The sequence below is a fragment of the Osmerus eperlanus genome, chromosome 10, assembly GCF_963692335.1.
Source record: "Osmerus eperlanus chromosome 10, fOsmEpe2.1, whole genome shotgun sequence".
In the NCBI taxonomy this organism is placed as follows: domain Eukaryota; kingdom Metazoa; phylum Chordata; class Actinopteri; order Osmeriformes; family Osmeridae; genus Osmerus; species Osmerus eperlanus.
The window spans coordinates 8,145,909-8,167,392 of record NC_085027.1 but is presented as its reverse complement, the minus strand read 5'-3'; the positions used below and the strand labels follow the sequence as shown (position 1 = coordinate 8,167,392).

The window sequence follows — 21,484 nt, the reverse complement described above, 5'->3', positions numbered from 1 at the left end:
CAAGTCAGACTTTTTGGTATGCTACAACCTGCCAAGGTATTATCCCAGCCCAGCCAAAACTCTGTCCTTGTCCCTTACGACACAAACACTTGTAATACCTACGCCACAAAATATAGATAATCTCACTTTTAATCAAATATTTTGCTCATTTTGTACGTTAATAAAACATAGGGAAGGCTGCAGCCTTCTGGACATGGTGTGTGTGTGTGAGGGAGATAGCTGTGATTCTGTCTGGGGATGTGAAGAAGAAATGCACAAGGGGCCCTCCCAGAAGAAGCTAGCACTGCAGAATCACTTTCCTCCCTTTGGGAGGGACGGTTTCTGATTAGTGTTATGGACCCCATTTGGATTCTCTGAAATTGCAATCTTCCCCCATCCTCTGAGAACACACAGGTGAAAGCTGAGTGGAGGTGGTAGGAAGGGAGTAAGGTAGGTCCTGAGAGGGGAGAAAGAAAGATAGGTACTACTGGGGGGGGGGGGAGTAGGTACAGTATGTTTGTGTTTTTTACAGCACTACAGCAACCAGTTTCATGCATGCTGTTATGGAGATGTCTACAATAGAAATACAAATTAATTAAGTGACGATTCCTTTAATAAATACTTGTCTTAAAGCTTGAAAGGTCTACTTTCCATGTAAAAATGTGTTTCTACAGACAGCTTGTTGTACAGTGCGTAATACAGTGTAATGTTCCTACTGTTATTCCAAGAATTCCTGGGAGATTAATAAACTGCTCTAGTCAGTGGCTTATTAAATCACTCCAGTCATGATACTTTTACTGTTCTGGTGTTTCCTAAAGTTGTACAGTGAATGCTTTATTGAACTATGTCTATGAAAATAAAGAGAAATCCAATGATTGTTTCATCCCTGAGTTAAAGGCACACTTAACAGTGCCACATTAATAGATAATATATTTACTAATATATTACATAACAATACAATAAGTGTATTAATAATTCAGCATATTAGTGACCATCTACCAGCCTTTGTAGTTTGTGACAATTTCTATATGAAAAATAAGGAGAAAATTAAGCAGCGGTTTAAAAAGTAAGAACAGAAGAATCAATCAAATCATTCAAAGATGAATTATTGAAACATAATTGGGAGTCAATATTGCAGGAAGAGGATATTGACAAAGCATATGAAAATGTTCTGAATATCTTTAAATTATTATATGACAAAAAACTGTCCATTAAAAATGTTCTCTCATAAAAACAAATACTCAGAAGCTCCATGGATCACGAAGGGATTGCAAAATGCCTGTAAAAAAAAGAAAAAAACTATATAGAGATTTCATAAAGCATAGATCATTGGAGGTAGAGAATAAATATAAAAAATATAAGAATAAATTAACTGCTATTTTACGAATAGCTAAACAGGCTTACTACAGTAAATTATTAGATAGAAATAAGAAAAATATGAAAGGGATTTGGAATGTATTAAATAGTATTATCAAGAAAAACTTTGGAAAAAATAATTTTCCACAGTTTTTTAAAATAATGATGAACATTTTGAGGACAGTAAAGATGTGGTTCATAACTTCAATAAATATTTTGTAAGTGTGGGACCTAAACTGGCAGAAAAAATCCCTGATCCTACAACAGCTGGAGCTCTGAATGAAACATTAATCAGCAGAAATCCTTATTCAATGTTTCTCACTGCAGTGGGAGAAAGTGAGATCTTGGATATTGTCAGTAAATGTAAAAATAAAAGGTCAACTGACTGTGATGGCATTGACATGACAATAATTAAGAAAGTAAATGAGGACATTATTAAGCCTCTGACTTACATCTGTAATCTGTCATTTCAAGTGGGTAAATTTCCAGAAAAGATGAAAATTGCAAAAGTCATTCCACTTTATAAATCTGGGGACAGACACCATTTCACAAATTATAGGCCTGTTTCTCTACTTCCACAATTTTCCTAAATCTTGGAAAAATTATTTGTGTGTAGATTGGATACATTCATTAACAAACATAAACTCCTTTCTGATAGTCAATATGGATTTAGATCGCAAAGATCCACAGCAATGGCAGTCCTTGAATTAATAGATGTCACTAGCTCCTTAGACAAAAAGAAATCTGCAGTTGGTGTATTTATTGATCTCAAAAAAGCATTTGACACAATAGATCATGAAATATTAATCAAGAAACTGGAGCGCTATGGTATCAGGAGAGTAGTCTTGCACTGGATGAAAAACTATCTAAGCAACAGGCAACAATTTGTGCAAATGGATGACTGCCAGTCATCTTGCTTGGACATTGTGTGTGGTGTCCCCCAGGGGTCAGTATTGGGACCAAAACTGTTTATTCTGTATATTAATGACATCTGTAAAGTTTCTAAAATACTTAATTTTGTTTTGTTTGCAGATGATACCAATATTTTTTGTACAGGTGATAATTTGCAGCAGCTTTTGGCTGAAATCAACTTAGAGTTATGTCAACTTAAGATATGGTTTGATATTAATAAATTATCATTAAACTTGGATAAGACTAAGTTTATGTTGTTTGGAAACTGCAAAAGCAAAACAAATTTGCAAATCCAAATAGATGATGTGTCGGTGGAGAGAGTTAATGTGATTACGTTTTTGGGAGTGATGATAGACCATAAGATTTGCTGGAAACCGCACATTAAATCCATTCAGTCTAAAATATCCAGAAGTATAGCTGTTCTCAGCAATGCTAAACATTTTCTAAATTATGCTGCACTACATACTCTATATTGCTCGCTTATCTTGACTTACTTGAGTTACTGTGTGGAAGTATGGGGCAACAACTCTAAGACCTTGTTCAGACCGTTATGTACATTACAAAAAAGAGCCATCAGAAAGGTTCATAAGGCAGGACTCCACGACCATACCAACTTAATATTTATAGAGTCCTGCCTCCTCAAACTCCCAGATCTGGTAGAATTTCAAACAGCACAGTTGATGAAGCTAGAAAAGCTTGATGAAGCTAGAAAATAAACAACTACCAGATATCATTCAAAAAGTGTTCACTGATAGAGTGGGGGGCTATGACTATAGGGAAAAACTTAACTTCAGAACCTTGAGGGTTCGAACTACCTTGAAGAGAATGTGCATTTCAGTCAGTGGCGTGAAGGTCTGGAATAAACTTCAAAAAGAGCTGAAGCAAAGTCCAAGCATGAGGCTCTTTAAAAAAAAGGCTCAAACTGGTGATTTTCAACAAGTACTGTGATGAAGAGGGGAGGTGAATGGTATCACTACTCAGCACTGTATATATGTGTGTATGCTATGTGTCTGTACGTGGTGCATTTAGGGGTGCTTGGCCCACTTCACTTCTCCTGGTCCTCTGTTGCTGCATCCTGATACTGCAGTTGTTGATGCCTGGCTTCTCTCGCTGGGGGTTTGGGGAGGGTCTCTGTACTCTGTGTGCTGATGTACAAGGGTGTGAATGTGTATTGAGGTGTGATCGTCTCACAAGGGCCTGCTGTAGGGTTGTTGTTATATAGGTTGAATACAGTTTGGTACGTGGATGTATGTATATATGTGTATATGTTTTTTTTTGTTTGTTTTGTGAATTTTGGATAAAAGCATAGTAATCAAACAGGAGGGTTACTATAAGGCCAATTAGAAGGAGAAGGGGTATGAATAAATAAGTTTTGCTTCTTCATACCCCTTTTCAGACAATTTGTATTAATTCATGTCATATCTTAAGGTATGTATACTTACAAGTTTATTCAATTGGAAATCTTGTTTATATTATCAGTTTCTATTTATGTTCAAAATGTATATATGAATATGTAATGCGAGGCTGAGCTAATACTGGTGAATATGTATATGTTGTTCGGGATTGTTCTTTTATTTTTATAACTACTGTTTACCAATCACTTTTGTGGTATATTGTCTGAAATAAATACATTCATTCATTCAAAGCTAATGAACAACTCACAGATAGTACTGATGTAGCATAATAGTTGGTGCACACCACGTTAACATAGCAACCGAAAACCATGAATGCTATTTTAACCACATCAACAGAGGCATCTGGTGGTCTATGTAAAGAACTACAGGAGCCCCCCCCCCATCAGCTCTCTTCCCGTTGTGAAAATAAAATGTGTTCTCTGGGGATAAAGAACAAAAGATAAATAGAACACAATACACAGAACAAAATGACCCTCTTTTATACACGTCTTTATTTATTTACATAAATACTCAAGAGAGAGGAAGCAAGGCTCCACTACAGTTCAGACAGGTGTCTGCAGAGGGTCTGGGACAGTATCGGGGGGGGAAATATGGGGGGTAGTTATTTATTCTCAGGTGCCTTGTCCCCTGCTGGCAGCTTGGGGGCGTCCTTGGGCTCACGGTATGCGGGGAACACCTCCCACGGAGTGTTCAGGTCAAACTTCCGGAACTCCTGAGAGAGTTCCACAGGTTCCGCCACCACACGCTTCACCTCGTCATCGTAACGCACCTGGAGAAAGATGAGAAAGGACGTCAAGACGAATAAGATTAGCTTCTTGACATAGAAGCGTTCTTGTTGCAGTTAACCGTTCTTAACTGTCTATTTATTGATCCGTCCGATCACTAAGACAAATTCAATCTCCTAACATGCCTCGCTGCCTCACCTCCACATATCCGGACAGGGGGAAGTCCTTCCTGAATGGATGGCCCTCAAAGCCATAGTCTGTCAGGATGCGCCTTAGGTCAGGGTGGTTGGCAAAGAACACCCCATACATGTCCCACACCTGGACACACACAAGGAGCGCATATTGATGAGTCCTGATCTAGATGTGAGGCTGGATGAGGACAGGGTTTAGGGCAGAGCAGCAGGTATGGGACGCAGCCTGTGTGTACTTACTTCCCTCTCATACCAGTTGGCTGCCTGGTGCACAGACACAGAGGAGTCCACTGGTGTCAACTCGTCTGTGTATGTCTTGATGCGGATACGAGAGTTGAAGCGCAGGGACAGCAGGTTGTAGACAATCTGCCAACACACACATAGATCTACTCACTTTCTAACACACACACACACACACACCGGTTGTGTGAATGGATTATCACTGACACGAGCACCACACAGTGTGCAGTCAGGCAGCCGGTCATGTGTGGTACCTCAAAGCGGTTCTGGCGCGTCGGTATGTCGACAGCAGTGAGGTCAATCATATTCCTAAACTGGCCGTTGGTGTGGTCCCTGAGGAAGGTCAGCACCGGAACCACCCCATCAGGATGGATCATCACCTCCAGCTCATTGTAGCAAGTCACCTGTTTGTGTGGTGTGTGTGTAGGTGACAGACAGCATGGTCAATACTTGATTTAGTTTGACAAACAATATAACGCATGCTTTACATAAAATACAAAAGGTAGCATGCTGGTATGTCCCAAGGTCTCCAGGTTGGAAAAGCCAGATGGAACTGGACTGACCTGGACCTGCTGAACGTATTTAGGCATCATCTCTGCCACATACTCCCCAAAAGCAGACAGCTGGTTGTGAGTGACGGCATCCTTGGACCTTACTGTGGCTGCAGGGCGACACAGAGAACACAAATCACAACCACAGATGTGGTTTTCAGAGTACCAATATCGGCAACAGATCAAATAAAGTGTAATTCCGTGCCGAAACGGCCAAGTTGTCAGGCTACCGCGATTTCAAATATCACATACTAGGGGCTATTTGTCCCTACTCTAATAGAGCTCCCGTCTAATATTTCTATAATCCCCCAACTTTGTTAAAATACACTTACGTCTAGTTTCAGTAGTTGTGGTCTCCGCCCTCGCCTGCACCAGACAAGCGCTTCGATTGGCGACTGGAAAACAGAAAGCATTCACTTTCCATGTAGGCAAGCAAGATTGCCACCTGGCTATTACAGTAGATGACTTGGATGTCTTAGGATCATTTACCAGCTAGCATACAACATAGCACCACACAATGATAAACTAAACCTAACCTTCAATCATTAAAATAGTTATTTCTAATTTGCTAGCTAACTCAGATTATCTATAACACAATTGTGTGTACAGTTGCCTATAATTGTGTGGCTGTCGGCAAGCTAGCGAGACAGTTTCACAGAAGGTCATCGCTAGACAATTCGCAAGTTAAATCTCAACACATCGTAACGCAGTTCCAACCTTGGCAAAAACATACGCATGCCATAGCATGCTAAATGACAGTCAAAATAAGCATGTTGTAAAGCTCGTATATTGCAAATACCATTTAAACTCCGGCAAAGACCTCCGCGGACGAGACGGACTAACGACGCCGCCATCTTTGTACAAATGTAATATTTTCTTCTTCGGATAAAGGCAAACGTGCAGACCAACTCAGGGTCTACTCACTAACGCCAACTTCTGCACTGGAGTCCGTGTAAGTGTGGTGTATTTCGCCTGCAGATCGGATAAGCTCTTAAAAGTAACGGTACAATTAAATTGAATTAGATTAATGAGAGAAATGTGAGAACTTGTTTATTGAATTCCAAGCAAGCAACATCCTTGTACAAAATGTCTGGATATTTACAGTTTTAGCCATTTCATAAACAGGTAGTAGGCTATACATTGCTTTATGGATGTTGCTGAAATGGTACAAAAAATACATTTGTAAACTTCAGAGTTTTTGACACAGCAGAGACAAGTCCTTCGATATCCCTCGTCATAAATATATGTTTTTAATACAATTTAGACAGAATCAATTCTTGACCCCCCCTTCACAGACTTGCTGGTGGTACCCTCTGAGCATCTCCAGTTGTGCTGATCGAACCAAGATGTGTGGTCGGACAGAGGCTAACGTCTGACAGGCTTCTTCTGGACTCAAACTGTGTAACTAACGAGTTAAACACAATAAAATACACAGAAAAATTGGCAATCAGTCTCACTCTATATCTCACGTACACATGGTCTAATGGCACACTCTTGCTCTCTGATTAACGCTCTCTAGCACACTCACACTCTCTCTATTGATACCTTCAGCACACACCTGCTCTCTCTCTCACCTGCATGGACCTTGACTCACCCGTATGAGGTAGGCAGCGGCTAGGGTGGCACTACGCGAGCGACCGGCCTTGCAGTGAACGTAGACGCTGTTTCCATTCTGCCGGTGCTTCAAGGCGAACTCGACCCCTCTGTGGAGGTTCTCCATGCTTGGCACTCCCGTCAGGTCCACTGTACTCAGCCTCAGCTGTTCCACCCCTGCAGCACTCCACTCCTACGCATCACACACCCCGATGTGGTTAACACTTGAATTTTAAAGTTGGGAACCAGACACACCCACCACACACGTGCATCCCTGTCAATATGGTGACACTGGTATGAATGCCATCAAACGTAGGCCTATATCGGCTGTAGTAGGACTCATGTTTTCCCTAACTTACCTCAGCCGAGTTGCAGAAGTATTTTGTCTCATACTCTTCGTTCATGGTGATGACTCCCCTGACATGCTCTTTTTGTACCAGCTGGAAATTAGAAATACACGAATGATTGAGATTGTAATGCCCAGTCAAATGATGAAAGATGACATAGTAGCACAAGCTAAATTGTTACCTCATCCGTCATAGATCTGAAAGGCAGAGCCCCAAGTATTATGGTTTGGTCCACACGGTCGAACCACCGCCTCAAAGACACCTTCTCCATGACAACATTGTAGGCTAACGTGGGGTAAAACAGCAGTCTTGCTAATGCACCAGACATAATGACGATTATCCCTCTTTAACAGACGAGGAACTCGTTTTGGGGGACTTGATGATAACTTAACCGTGTTATACTTTTTACACTAGAGCTATGCATTTCAATGACATAATTCTGCCGGGAAGCTGCTGCTGCTTCCTTGGCTTGGTTTCGCTACACGTGAAGTTGTAGCTCGCCTCTTGTGGACGGGTGTCAAAGTACAGATCCAAGATGATACTGTTTAAATGCGCTTTTCTTAGGTCTCATTGAACAGATAAGCTCACGAACCAGCACTGTCTGTAAATAAATACACGTGTATTTGAACACACGGTCAATCATCTCACAAGCTACCTCAAGCCGGTAACTTCAATGTTATCCATAACTAAAGCACCCAAGTACAGTGTTGTTTACAAATAAACATCGTCAATCGGATTGGCTTCCCCGTTTTGTCTTCCTGGCAAAATTGATAAAATATGACATCTGAATTAATTATTAAATTGAATGAGGGCCTTAGTGGGATATGGCTACTGTCAGTCTGCCATGGCCCTCCTCTGTCGACCACACTATGTACAAAGAGAGGGGACAACTTGCTATCAAAACATTCAAGTGTTTCTTCAACAGCAGCGAAATATTTTTTTGGTCTATGATTTGACACATGTTACATTTGTGTTTAATGGTGAGCATGTTTACATGTCATGTTAAAGTAGATAACATGGTTCCTCAGGATTGGTCCTCCACCCAATCCCCTTTTCTTGAAGGCGGTTGGAAAATTCAGGAAAGACAGCCATTTTGCACAGCTTCCTCGCAAGAAGACACAAGTAAAAGTAGGCTGTTGTTAAATAATATAACGGAGACAGCTATCTAGTAGGACACAGAAGCAACAACACACGGTCTCATAGTTTCACTCTTGGTTTGTCGCATTTTTATTTAAACGACACAGGTAAGTACATTGAAAGCGAAAATATTTGCCAGCTAATTTGGTTGTTCTAGCTAGGTGGCTAGCCAGCTGTCAAACGTTAGACCACATATGGCATGTTTGGCCATCTCAGCTGATAAGCTAATGTTAGCTAACCAGCTAGCTAGCATGAATGCGTCATGACTGGAAGATTACAGAGGAATACCAGCATGCTCTCACGAAGTATGGCTTACCCTTTACTAGAGGGACTCGTATCCAGGTCATTGCCACCATGCGACCTCCCGTGTAAACTAGTGTTCAACAATCTTTTGAAGCAAGCCTTCAGGCCTTGCTATGCCGCTCACTAGCTAGCTGACTAGGCCCCCTATCCGCCCCTTTGAGATGCACACCCCATTGGACATGTCTGCATTTAGACCCACGCTAAAGCCCTGAGCCCGGTGAACTATTACCATGGGTGTCAAAATCAGGACAGCGGCCGCGAGACTCTCTAATAGAAACTATGGATACGCACGGCCGTGTCGTGGGTCTACTGTATACACTATAGCTAGCATCCCTCGGGGTCTCTGTCCGTTTCACCTGACACACCTAGTCAGTCACAGACTAGTCATACCAGTGTTTTAAGTGACCTGTGACAGCCACAGTAACCAGACTGTGAGCAGCCCCTTACTTTACATGATAGTAAGGCAGATAGCCTGTTTGATAGTGAGACACAATGAGATGCGTGTCATGTGCCACTGCCAGGCAACATAGTGTACTGAATGCAGCCCTGCCCTGTGCAACATGATCCTGAATGGCATATTCAGGGGTGAAGGGTTAGGAGAGCAAAACAGTTGCCCACCTATGTCATCACTGGTTGTAACATTGCAGTCTATCGTAGCAAACAATACATAGTAGGATATGTTTCTTGTGATTCTGATGGTTGTGGCATGATTTGACTGACGTGTGTGGGTTTCCAACAGAACCAGTGTAAAAGGGCAGGTTTCAACGTGAGAAACACTACAGGGTGAGTACACCTCACTAACACCAGCACTCTGACACAATGACTACAGGCCTTGCAGTCTCTTCCACACACTGCCACACTGCTTGCAGAGAACTCCTCACACATATTGCCATTATAGCAGGTTAGCCTCAGCTTTGTTTGAAAGGTGCTGAGATGTTGTCAGGGTTGTTCAGTTTCTGAAACTGACTGTACTAGTCTCTGAACCTTGGTGTGGACCTGACTGATAGCAGTAGTGATCTGTAGTGGCTGAATGAGAGGCTATTGGGCACACAGGTTGCCTTTTTTAGCTTAGTGACTGGCAGTGTGACTGGCACACTGAGTGGTTGATTGATTGACTGGCTGGTTCAGACCGTCAAGTGTGGCCTGCTTATGCCCATGGTTTGTCGGTATGTCTGTTGGGTGATTCAGACCTAAGCCATATCAGGCAGCACTGAGACTGCACCTCCTCTACCTCCTGCACACAGGGACTGGCGTCCAGGCTCTCCTTCCTGTAGCACCACTGTGGTCTCCTCCCTGTCCTGTCGCTCAGCAACCCCGTCAGCTGTCTTCCTGTCCTGTCTGTCCTCCTCCTCCGCCCTGACTCCTAGGTGTGTTTGTTTTTCAATGTGGTCCGTCTGTGATGTGTATTTGCGTACAACACTGTACATGTTTGTGTGTTTCTCCTGTCCTTTCCCTAAGTGTCATTTGTGTGTGTGGCCTGTTTTGTGTGTGTGTGTCTGTTCCTGTAGTGTAGTGATCGGCACTGGATGGATAGCCTGGAGGCTGAAGCTCTTTACCTGTCCCAGGAGCAGCATGGGCAGGTCCAGTGTGACCTGGACCCCAACACCTTGGGGGGGTAAGAATTCCTCACTCTCCCCCTCCTTGTCTGCCAATCCTCCCCTTGGCCCCCCCCCCCCCCCCCCCCTTCCCTAGCTTGGGGCAGGAGGATTTGTCTCTGTGTTGGTACAATACTGGTAATATTCATATTTCCTGTTAGCTTAGTATGCTATGAAGTGGTACTGGCAGCTAGTCTCTGCTTGTTCAGACAAACAGGAGAGGAGCTAGGTGTTGTGTAGCAAGGAGTAGAGTGTTGTTTAGAGGGGATTAGTTGTTTGGAGAATATTTAAGGTGTCGTGTAAACAGGATTAAGGTGTTGTGTAGAGAGGATACATGTGTTGTGTAGAGAGGAGTAAAGTGTTGTGTAGAGAGAAGTAGGATGTTGTGTGAAAAAGAGTAGAGTATTGTGGAAAGAGGAATACAGTGTTTTGTAGAAGAGTATGATGTGTAGAGAGGGGTATGATGTTGTGTAGAGAGGAGTATGATGTTGTGTAAAGAGGAGTAGGGTGTTGTGTAGAGAAGGGTAGGGTGTTGTGTAGAGAAGGGTAGGGTGTTGTGTAGAGAGGAGTAGGGTGTTGTGTAGAGAGGAGTAGGGTGTTGTGTAGAGAAGGGTAGGGTGTTGTGTAGAGAGGAGTAGGGTGTTGTGTAGAGAAGGGTAGGGTGTTGTGTAGAGAGGAGTAGGGTGTTGTGTAGAGAAGGGTAGGGTGTTGTGTTGACTTTCTGTGACAGGGTGACTAAGTCAGCCATGCTGAGTGCAGGTTGTTTACTCTGTCTGCTGTTATTATGTCCTCTGTTTATGATTCCACTGGCAGCTCCCACAGGTCAGTGAGGTGTGTATGCGTTGTTGTGTGTGTGAGATACAGCCTATGTCACATGACTGACTCCCCCACCCCTTCCCCAGCGCCGGAACCTGATAGTTGATCGTCCCTATTCTGGAGCAGGGATTACCCTCTTTGGCCCTGTCCATTCATTCCTGCTGTTCTGACAGCCTTATCTACATCGATCTGACAGCCTGTTTATCTGTGGAGGCAGCAGATCTGCTGGGCTAGGACAAAGCTGCACAATGGCTTCAGGGGCCATCAGCATTTTCATTGTGGCCCCAGGGGCCACAGCCCCTAGTGAGCTGGCTGGACGCAACGCTGCCTGGCTAGTCCTGCTCTCCTCTCCGCCCGCTCCGCGCTGGCCTGTCTGTCCTCTCCTCTGCCTCGCAGTGTTGCCGTCGTCCGGTCAGAGAGGAGCTGTCGTCTCACCGTCTTCTGAGAAGTGTTTTGGAAGGTTTTTTCGTGCCGTGTTGGTAGTACGGTAGACAGCTTTTACATTATTTATTTTTTAGGACGGTTCTCCATGAGGACCGCGTCTGTTTCTCCTCCCCAGCCTCTCCTCCTCCCTTCCTCTGCTCCTTTCCTCCGTCTGTCCTCTTGTCCTCTCCTCTCTGTGACTCGTCCGGAGGCTGTCGCATAGTCCGTCTAGCCGGGGTCGTCTTCCTCGCTTTACTCTGTTGCTCTGGAGAGATATCTGCACTCAACCATGGCCTCTTTTAAACTGGACTTCTTACCTGAGATGATGGTGGACCATTGTTCCCTAAACTCCAGCCCAGTGTAAGTACTGTACCTCTATTCTTCTCTGTCCATCTGGACCACCTGGAGGTTTTGAGTTGCTGTCTACTAAGGTCTACTGCATGTAACCTAAGCCTAGCTCATACAGCTGAACTCGTGTAAATGGCGATCCTGCTTTTTTTGTTAATCTATGAGTAGAGATCAAAAGCTGTGTCTGTTTTAGGCTGTGTGTGTGGGGGGGGTGTGTGTGTGTGTTTAGGTTGTGTGTAGTAGGCCTACCAAAACCTACACTGTACCAGTTGTGTACCTGAATCCATGTCGTAAGTCTGGTTGGATCAATCCCAGTATGACAGGCACAAAATGTACGTCTTCACATTCAGTTTGGTTGCACTGTTTGAAATCTGTGCAAGATATAGACTAGAGATGCCATTGTTGTGTTCTTAGGTTGGTCAGACTATGCATCTCTGGGTAGAGTAATATGAGGTTTAGTTTTGCAATGTGTTGGGCTGAGACTGGGAGTTGGCCTGGTCCTGACTCAGTCTCTGTGTTGTGGGCCCGGGCCTGAATATGGGTGTTGGCCTGAGTCCGGTCTCTGTGCTGTATCATGTCCGCCAGGTGTGTATCTGGGACAGCAAGCTCTCTGTTCCAGCATCACAACATCCTGGCATTGTTTACAACTGACTCGTCACCTCCACTGTACTCGCTCTATCTCTATTTCTCTCTCTCTCTCTGTCTGTGTCTCTGGTTTTGATCTCTCTCGGTCTCTCCTCAGAGCTAAGAAGATGAATGGGTCGCTGGAGCACCCGGACCAGCCTGACATCGACGCCATCAAGATGTTCGTGGGTCAGATACCGCGCTCCTGGGCGGAGGAGCAGCTGAGGGAGCTCTTCGAGCCGTATGGCGCCGTGTACGAGATCAACGTGCTCCGAGACCGCAGCCAGAACCCTCCGCAGAGCAAAGGTATCTGAAACTGACCTGTCCTTCCCTCCCCCCTCCACCTGTGATTGCCTCCCCCTCATTTGTGACCTTTCTCTCTGTAACAGAGTATGCTTTGAATGCCACTCAGAGCCGTGCTGACCTCTCACCTGTAACCTCTAACTCCGTGCCATCCTCACTCCTCTCACCTAATGAAACGAGGTTTGACCCCTGAACTGTGCTTTTCCCCTTTTGTCCTCCAGGCTGCTGTTTCATCACGTACTACACCAGAAAGTCCGCGTTGGAGGCCCAGAATGCACTGCACAACATGAAGATTCTCCCTGGGGTGAGTCAACACCCCAACTCCTCCCTCTACAGCCCTGTGCCCACCCGCATCCCTTTCCCCCCATCCCCCAAACAGATCCGTATCCATTCCTTTCTCCCCCCTTGTGTCTGTGCCTGTCTCCCTTCCGTTGTAAGTAAGCCCTTTCTCTCCCACCCCGGCTTTCAGATGCACCACCCCATTCAGATGAAGCCAGCTGACAGTGAGAAGAACAACGGTAAGTGTTGTAGAATGTCGAACATCTAGAGTTTCTGTGTCTGGGCTATCTGGAGGTGTAACAGAGGATCTGGTACCTTAGCTCTGTTAGAGGTCGTTTCTCTCACCATCTCTCTGTGCCCAGCTGTAAGGAATCCTGTACTTCCTGGTTCTCACCTCCTCTCTTCCTGTCTCAGCGGTGGAGGACAGGAAGCTGTTCATTGGTATGATCTCCAAGAAGTGCAATGAGAACGACATCAGACTGATGTTCTCTCCCTATGGACAGATTGAAGAGTGTCGCATCCTGCGAGGTCCTGACGGACTCAGCCGTGGTGAGGCAGATTCAGTTCACCTCAGGACACACACACGCACGCAGTCGCACGTGTGTTCAAAGGGCTGTGATAGCACTAAAGAATATGTTTGTGTGTATGTGTGTTGTGTGGCAGGTTGTGCCTTTGTCACCTTCACAGCCAGACAGATGGCCCAGTCAGCCATCAAGTCGATGCACCAGTCTCAAACCATGGAGGTAAGACCTGGGTGCTGAACACACACACACTCGCCTCTAATTCCATGCCAACACTTTGACACAAACGCCTCTCTCTTAACCCTTTATTATTCCTCAGCTATACATTGGTTTGGTCTTTCTTGGGAATTACCCTCATCGTCTATCTCTTTCTCCCCCACTCCTCTGTCTCTCCACCTCCTTTTCCTCTCTCTCTCTCTCTCTCTCTCTCTCTCTCTCTCTCTCTCTCTCTCTCTCCTCTCTCTCTCTCTCTCTCTCTCTCTCTCTCTCTCTCTCTCTCTCTCTCTCTCTCTCTCTCTCTCTCTCTCTCTCCTCTCTCTCTCTCTCTCTCTCTCTCTCTCTCTCTCTCTCTCTCTCTCTCTCTCTCTCTCTCTCTCTCTCCCTCTCTCCGCCTCCTCCAGGGCTGTTCCTCCCCCATGGTGGTGAAGTTTGCAGACACCCAGAAGGACAAGGAGCAGAAGAGGATGGCCCAGCAGCTTCAGCAGCAGATGCAGCAGCTCAACGCTGCCTCCATGTGGGGCAACCTGACGGGCATCAACTCCCTGGGGCCCCAGTACCTGGCAGTAAGCTCTCTTCAACGCTCTCTTCCTAACTTTCATCTCCATCTCTCTTTCTCTCTCTACCCCATCTCCTTCTCCCCTACACCCTTATCCCCCAAAGGTCAGTCCTGACAGATGTTTCTGTGTGTGTGTGTGTTGTGTGTTGGTGTAAATGTCTAGCTTTACTTACAGCTTCTCCAGCAGTCTGCTTCCTCGGGAAATGCCCTCAACAATCTGCACCCCATGACAGGTACACACACACACATATTCACACATGGAAGCATGCACACACATGTACATACAAGCAAGGCCGTACACACACAAACGCACACTTACCCTAACAAACTAACACACAAATGTCTCTCCCTTACTTCATCTTCCCTGAGAGAGAGAGAGTGTGTGTGTGTCTTAACTCCGCCCGGCTGTGTATCTCAGGGCTGAACGCCATGCAGAACCTAGCAGCCCTAGCGGCAGCGGCTAGCGCCACACAGGCCACACCTTCTGGCTCCAACGCCATGACGACGTCGAGCAGTCCGCTCAGCGTTCTCACCAGCTCAGGTACGACCGCCGGGCAGAACCTCTCCTGGGACAGCTACAAGGGTTGGTCCCTCTCCTTACCTCCACACACACACACACACATACACACACATACACACACATACACACACATACACAAACTTCTGGGAAATCTCCAAGGGGATGGTCCCAGACGATGATGATGATGACAAAGGCAGTGTAACAATATGGGCACGTCCTCCCCCCAGCAGGCTCCTCCCCCACCTCCAGCAGCAGCTCGTCGGTCAACCCCATGGCGTCTCTGGGGGCTCTGCAGTCTCTGGCCGCCGGAGCGGGCGGTCTCAACATGGGCTCCCTGGCAGGTGGGCACATCCAGCCGTACACACACAGCACTCGGGCTCTAACTGCCTCGGTGATCCTTATACAATCAGCAATGATATAAACCGCATGCTTAAACGCCTCTCTGTGTGCGCCTCCTTCTACGTGTCTCTCTCTTTGTACGTGTCCGTCTTTCCTCCCGCGCCCCGCCCAGGTATGGCAGCTCTGAACGGTGGCCTGGGTAGTGGGGGCCTGTCCAACGGGTCGGGCAGCACCATGGAGGCCCTGAGTCAGGCCTACTCTGGCATCCAGCAGTACGCTGCTGCAGCCCTGCCCAGCCTCTACAGCCAGAGCCTGCTGGCCCAGCAGAACGCCAGCGCAGCGGGCAGCCAGAAGGAGGGTGAGGACCTGGGGGAGGCCAGAGGGAGGTGCTGGGGAGAGCTGGGGCAGGGACTGGGAAAGCGGGTGGGGTGGATGTGTCTGAATGCGGACCTCCTGTGATGTGACTGTCCTGTTGATGTTTAACTCACACACTCCTGCTATCTGTGTACTCTGTGTTTTTGTGTGTGTGCTGGACGTTAGTGAACAGGAGAGCTAGGTCAGCCGGAACTAGAAATAGAAACCTAGGCTAGAGAGTGTCACCTTCAGCTAAGGCTTGTGTCTTGTCTTGAATCTGCTGCAACAGCCAGTGAGAGTCGGAGCACCGGTAAGACCCCCATCCACCACCACCTACTTCTGGAATGTTCTCTTCATCTCTGACTAACACTGCTACAGTAGTGATGTAGCCTGAATGCTAGCACTCTCTGTCCCATCACTCACCTGCACCCAGTACTGTCAGTGTCAACCATTGATTCATTTATTGATTGGTTGAAAGGTTAATTGCTTACCAGCTTTCTCATTGTGTAGTATACCGTGCCCCCCTCCCTGAGTGACCGTGCCCCCCACCCTTAGGTCCAGAGGGGGCCAACCTGTTCATTTACCACCTGCCCCAAGAGTTTGGAGACCAGGACCTGCTCCAGATGTTCATGCCCTTTGGAAACGTCATATCAGCAAAGGTCTTCATCGACAAGCAGACCAACCTCAGCAAGTGCTTTGGTGAGGGGGGGGGGGGGGTCAGGGGTTAACATGTGAAGGCATGCTTAGATGCCATGTGTGGTTAGTTAATGTGATATAGGCAGGCTCCATTAACATTTAACTAAGTTTATGTTTCCCCCTAGGTTTTGTGAGCTACGACAACCCTGTGTCGTCCCAGGCAGCCATCCAGTCCATGAACGGCTTCCAGATCGGCATGAAGCGCCTTAAGGTGCAGCTGAAGAGATCCAAGAATGACAGCAAGCCCTACTGACCCCCCTTCTGCCCCCTCCCTCTCCCCCTCCCCAACCTGCCTCCTATGTGCCCAACTGTCTGTCTGGGGCAGGCTCAGAAAGGGGGGCTACCTGGTAAGTGAAGAGAGAACCAGAGCCTGTTAATGCCCCCCCTCACCCAAACACACCCCTTATTTAACCCCTCCCTCTCTCTCTGTAACTCACCTCTACTGGGGCTTGCCCCCCCCCTCCCCTCTGTATTAACTAAAGTTCACAGACACCACTATTGCAACACAAATGTGTAGAAGCTGCAGGAGGGGTTGTTGCTTATGATGAGTTTGTTTACCTGAAACTGGATTCTTGTGTTCTGTTTTTGGAATTCGTTTCATTTCTTTTTCTATTTCTTTTTTTAAAAACCTAAATATACTTGTATTTTTTATTTAAGAGAATTTGTCATATTAGTTTGCTGTGTTCTATTTAAAGTCTTGATGATGTGTTGCACAATGACAGCCTGTTGCCAAAATACACCCTTGATGTTATCCCTGACCCTCACACCCCACCTAATCTTTTACCCCTGCCTCCTGCCCCACTCTTAGATACACACACACACACACACACACACACACACACACACTGACATTGACCCCCCCAGCCCAGAGCCGGTCAAATCACACAGATCCTCTAGACACCCTGTCTATCACCCCACAGACAGACAAACACAATCACATCTATCACGCAAGATAGACGCTCAGAGAGACTGCGTAGCAGCTGTCTACTTTCACTCTTCCTACTGCTGAACTAGCCTGGTTACTTCTGACAGTACTAGCCTTGGTACTAATTCCTACTGTATCTGTGTACCAGTAAACCTGATGCACATCAGTTCTTTTCTAAGTATGATGTTGTATCAGGGAAAGAAAATCATGAGTGAGAGGCTAAATTATTATTTATTAGTTGTGTTTTGTTTGTTACTTTAATTTATTAATTCAGTAACCAAAAATAATAAGCTTGAATTTTTGTTCTGGGAATCTTCAGCTAAAGGACGAGTTGAGTAGGGCTGGATTACTATACTGGGACAACCGGATGAGCATGAGGTAGCTCTCTGCTTTTCTCCTCTAATCTCCTCTTTCTCCTCTACTCTCCATTTACCATCTTCCTCTCCGGTTGCTGCCAGAGCTTGTCTTGGTTTTAATTGACCTAACTCGGAACCCTCCTAACGGGTAGAACAGGAGACCCCCCCCCCCTCAAAGGTTCTAATGGGTAGAATAGATCTTGATCACCACAAACCCCTGTCATCTACCCCAGCCTTTGACGAGGCATCCAGGAACTCGCGTTTTTATAGATACTGTAGGAGAACCAGGTGTCCACGATGATGATGATGATGATGATTCTGTATATTACTAAAGTATTATGATGCCTTTTCTATTTTTATAGAGGTTTTATACTCCTGAGCAACAGGAATCTATTTATTGCCTAAATTATTTCACTGAATTGAAATGATTGTTTTGAGAATCTTCAACAGTATTTTGTAGAATCCTTATGTGAAGAGGTTGCCATGCCTACTTTAAGACTACTAGCCTTAGTGGGCGGTCCTATCCATCTACACAGCAATTGTCAATTATCTAGGTGTTGTTGTGGGCCGGTCCTTGTTGCCATGACGCTGTGTCATGGTGTGGAGGTCTGAGGTACAGGATAGCTGTCCTAGCTGCTGAGGGCCACAGATAATCCCTCTCGCTCGCTCTAATTTCCAGTCTCTCTCTGTCTCACTCTTCCTTTCTCGAAGGTGGTGACTGGGCTGGGGTGTTATAACATTTGCCTAGTCTTACAGAGACAGTGGACATAAAGTGGCACCTTGTCCAACTAAACCACCATTGTCACCATCAGTAAGATGAACCTCCTCTTGAGGAGTCAAGCCTTAGACCATCACCCCCTAGTGGTCTGGTGGTTAATTTGCCAAATGCCACAGACCTGTGTGTGTGTGTGTGTGTGTGTTACAGTAAACCTGACTAGCTGTAACCACGTTGGAATAGGAAGTATGTTGGCTCAACTGTGTTTGACTTTATATAGTGTACCGTTATATCCACCAACCGCTACCGTTACGTTCTGAAAGACTCATTTAACACTATCCAATCAGGGTACAGGTCTTTGTTGTCGAGGCCCTCGCTGCACTGCTGCCTAGGACACACCAAGTACACAACGAGACTGATAGTAAAGCACAAGCCCACACCCAAAGATGTTCAGCTCTGATGAGAGATGAAGCCACCAGGAGGTGTCAGTGAGTCCTGAGAGGCCGCAGAGCCTGATGCCAGTGCAGAGCGATACAGGCCACCTAGTGACCACTACTGGAGGGAATGTGAAAGCACATGTTTATACTGAGCTGAAAACCAGCCAGGATCTATTTGCTCGATGTTTCCACAGAAACCTATGGCGTGCGTCTAATCTTGTACAGAAATACAGACAGGTTTGGTAGAAGCTATGCTAGGAGAGGCAGACTTGTTGGTTGGTGTCTGTGTTGTCAAGTGCTGTATGTTTTCATCTCACCTCTATGTTACAGCATGTTACTTGTTGTCTCCCCCCCTCCCCCCCATCATCTATCCCTCCCTCCCCTATTCAGTGTTAAGTGTCTAGGCTACATGTATTTGTGCCCAACCTCCCTCCCCCCACATCCACCCGTTCTCCACCACTGTATAAAGATAATCATTTATGATTTTCTTTTCTGCCCCTCTGTGTGTGTTACCTGTGGTAGTGTTGTTAACCTAGGGTCCTCCTTCTGTCTGTCTTCTGTTTTTATCCTAGATCTCTTCCAGCCCACGTTTGTTCCTCGTTTGCCTAGCATGTTGATGTGACGTCAAAAAGCTCATCGTCCAGTCCCTTACCCTCTACTCTTCTCTGAATCCTTTGACTCCTTTAGTTTTTTTTTTCTTGTGTTTATAAAGAGGTTTGTGTTTGTGTGTTTCTCATCTGTCCTTTGTGCTGCCAAAAGGGGGCGCTAGTAAGACTGCTGTTTGGGAGAAGAAAAACAAATGTATAAAGTTACATGAGTATTGTTACGAGTAACAAAATAAAAAAGAGGATCTATTTTTCTAGAACTTTCTGACATAACCACTAGAATTTTGCAAACCTTTTTGTTTATTTTTCACTTAGTTGGACCTGTTTTCCTTGGTGGTGTGATTGTATTTGAGTTCTCGTAGTGTTGGAGCAGTCGTCCTAGCGCTTCCCTGCTGTGTTCCCTTGGGTTTGTGTGTTGAAAAAGCAGCCAATCAATTTCTAGAGAGTAGTTCAGAGTGTGAGTGTTTCTCTCTCGTCTGCTCTAACCCTTTTTGTAGAATTGTCTTTGGTCACATTTTGCTAAACAGGGGAATACTTTGTAGTTTTGTGCTAGTTAGTTAGTTAGTTGGCATGGTGTAATTTTTTGGGAGTTCCTACTGAGTGATGACAGCGATATACACTTGAATCATTGTTAGTCCTACAGAGAGTGTGTGTGAGATCATCACTGGCACATACTGTTCTCATTTTCTTCTGGCATGGTGAACCAGCAGGGTCTGAGTACTGAGATAGTTATTACACTAAGCAGAACTGCGTGTCATCAGTCAAGCAGATATTAAGCATGCACCTTTCTTTCTTTTTTTCTTTTCTTTTTTTTTTTGTAACTGCACTGAAATCCTCAGCAAAATGTGATTTAGTTTTGTTTAAAAAATAACGACTAATAACGAATAAACCAGTGCCAAACATTTTGCACATGGGTCATATTTTTCTCTGACACTTTGCCCTTGCTGATGCTAGGATTGAGAGTCTGGGGCGGTTCTGGGTGTTGCTGTGGTGGATGGGAGCATGCGTATGAGCGAACGAGAGAATGTAGAATTGAAGTTGAAGTTGGCAGTCATGCAGAACAGTATAGTGAGAGATTAGTAGTCACCCACCTGTGTTATAATGTTCAATATCATTCATCTAAATATGGGCCTGCACTGGCTTTGTTGAAGCAATTTGAGGTAAAAAGTGTGTTTTGTGTGTGTGTGTGTGTGCGTTTGCTCAGGGGTGTGTGTGCGTGTATGTGTGTTGCCAGTCTTTGTTTGCGTGTGTTTTAGTGCCTCAATAAAAGCAACCTGATCAGTGCTCGGTCTGATAAACTACAAACATGGATCCTGTAATTTAAACAGCTACAAACATGGCCGCTGTAATACGACCAGTCGATGGCTTCCTGTGTTACCATGTGACAGCTCATACGACTCCTCAGTCAAACGGGAGTTCTCGTAGTCAGTATGAAGGTGAAAGGCGTGTTTATAACTCTTGGTTTGTACAGTACTGCCTTTTCTACTACAACAAACACTCTGTAAAATGTTAGTGGTGAACCCTGTATAGCTTGACACAAAGACCAAACCCTAGTCTTATAGAAGGCCATACAAATCAACTGGTATGAAGACAATTCTGTAAAAGTCGCCTTTTGCTGCATTCAATAAAATAAACTTTTTATTTTCCTTAATTTTAAATTTTTTGTTTTACATTGTTGTGGTTTTGATGTGACACATAGTAACTGCTGACATTGTTAGTAACTGCTGACATTGTTAGTAACTGCTGACATTGTTAGATGGCTTAATCAGTTGTAACTGCTTGTGATGGGTAGATGGCGTACCGAATGTTCTGGAATGTAGAAGGCTTCCGTCTCGTCATCCAGGGGACTGGGGCCACACTCCAGCAATCCTCTCTGTCAGCAGACTGTGTGATTCTGATTGGTTGGTTGGTTTGTTTGTTATGTACAATTAAAATGTTTGAGAAGATTCACATTCAGGGTTTTTTTTTTGACTCATTTGTGTGTATTCGAATGTTTTTATTCAGTTCAAGTTCGCTACAGCATATTTAGTATATAAGTATAGAAATGGGAGTACAAAATGTATCAATTAATGTAAAATGATCCACACGCTCAATACTGCATAGC

At 45.2% G+C, this 21,484-nt stretch overlaps 3 protein-coding genes across 25 annotated transcripts; 1 reads left to right on the top strand and 2 right to left on the bottom strand.

Annotated features, from left to right (window-relative positions):
- Positions 1-4,138: 4,138 nt before the first annotated feature.
- On the bottom strand, positions 4,139-6,314 carry ndufs3 (NADH:ubiquinone oxidoreductase core subunit S3). The gene is made up of 7 exons (XM_062471713.1): positions 6,169-6,314; positions 5,702-5,764; positions 5,382-5,479; positions 5,073-5,222; positions 4,819-4,944; positions 4,586-4,705; positions 4,139-4,431 (listed from the first exon to the last, which is right to left on the bottom strand). Exons 1-7 carry the CDS (start codon positions 6,221-6,223, stop codon positions 4,264-4,266), a joined length of 780 nt encoding a protein of 259 aa, XP_062327697.1. The 5' UTR covers positions 6,224-6,314; the 3' UTR covers positions 4,139-4,263.
- An 83-nt stretch (positions 6,315-6,397) lies between these two features.
- ptpmt1 (protein tyrosine phosphatase mitochondrial 1) lies at positions 6,398-7,807 on the bottom strand. 2 transcript variants are annotated; one of them, XM_062471715.1, is made up of 4 exons: positions 7,491-7,807; positions 7,322-7,402; positions 6,964-7,155; positions 6,398-6,766 (listed from the first exon to the last, which is right to left on the bottom strand). In XM_062471715.1, exons 1-4 carry the CDS (start codon positions 7,635-7,637, stop codon positions 6,659-6,661), a joined length of 528 nt encoding a protein of 175 aa, XP_062327699.1. In that variant the 5' UTR covers positions 7,638-7,807; the 3' UTR covers positions 6,398-6,658. The 2 variants fall into 2 exon arrangements, with proteins under 2 accessions (XP_062327699.1, XP_062327698.1); XM_062471714.1 differs by having other exon boundaries at positions 6,398-6,774; positions 7,491-7,801.
- Positions 7,808-8,277: 470 nt separating this feature from the next.
- On the top strand, positions 8,278-21,330 carry celf1 (cugbp, Elav-like family member 1). Of its 22 annotated transcripts, none has more exons than XM_062471702.1 (18): positions 8,278-8,553; positions 9,489-9,532; positions 9,994-10,116; positions 10,258-10,364; positions 12,674-12,861; positions 13,080-13,162; positions 13,328-13,376; positions 13,552-13,686; positions 13,801-13,880; positions 14,279-14,440; positions 14,609-14,666; positions 14,852-14,974; positions 15,181-15,294; positions 15,465-15,650; positions 15,936-15,956; positions 16,202-16,345; positions 16,468-16,689; positions 19,348-21,330. In XM_062471702.1, the coding sequence occupies exons 4-17, from the start codon at positions 10,276-10,278 to the stop codon at positions 16,593-16,595; spliced, it is 1,560 nt and encodes a 519-aa protein (XP_062327686.1). In that variant the 5' UTR covers positions 8,278-8,553; positions 9,489-9,532; positions 9,994-10,116; positions 10,258-10,275; the 3' UTR covers positions 16,596-16,689; positions 19,348-21,330. The 22 variants fall into 22 exon arrangements, with proteins under 22 accessions (XP_062327686.1, XP_062327680.1, XP_062327679.1 ...); XM_062471696.1 differs by having other exon boundaries at positions 8,280-8,553; positions 14,852-15,016; XM_062471695.1 differs by having other exon boundaries at positions 8,282-8,553; positions 13,552-13,683; positions 14,597-14,666; positions 14,852-15,016.
- The last annotated feature ends 154 nt before the right edge of the window (positions 21,331-21,484 follow it).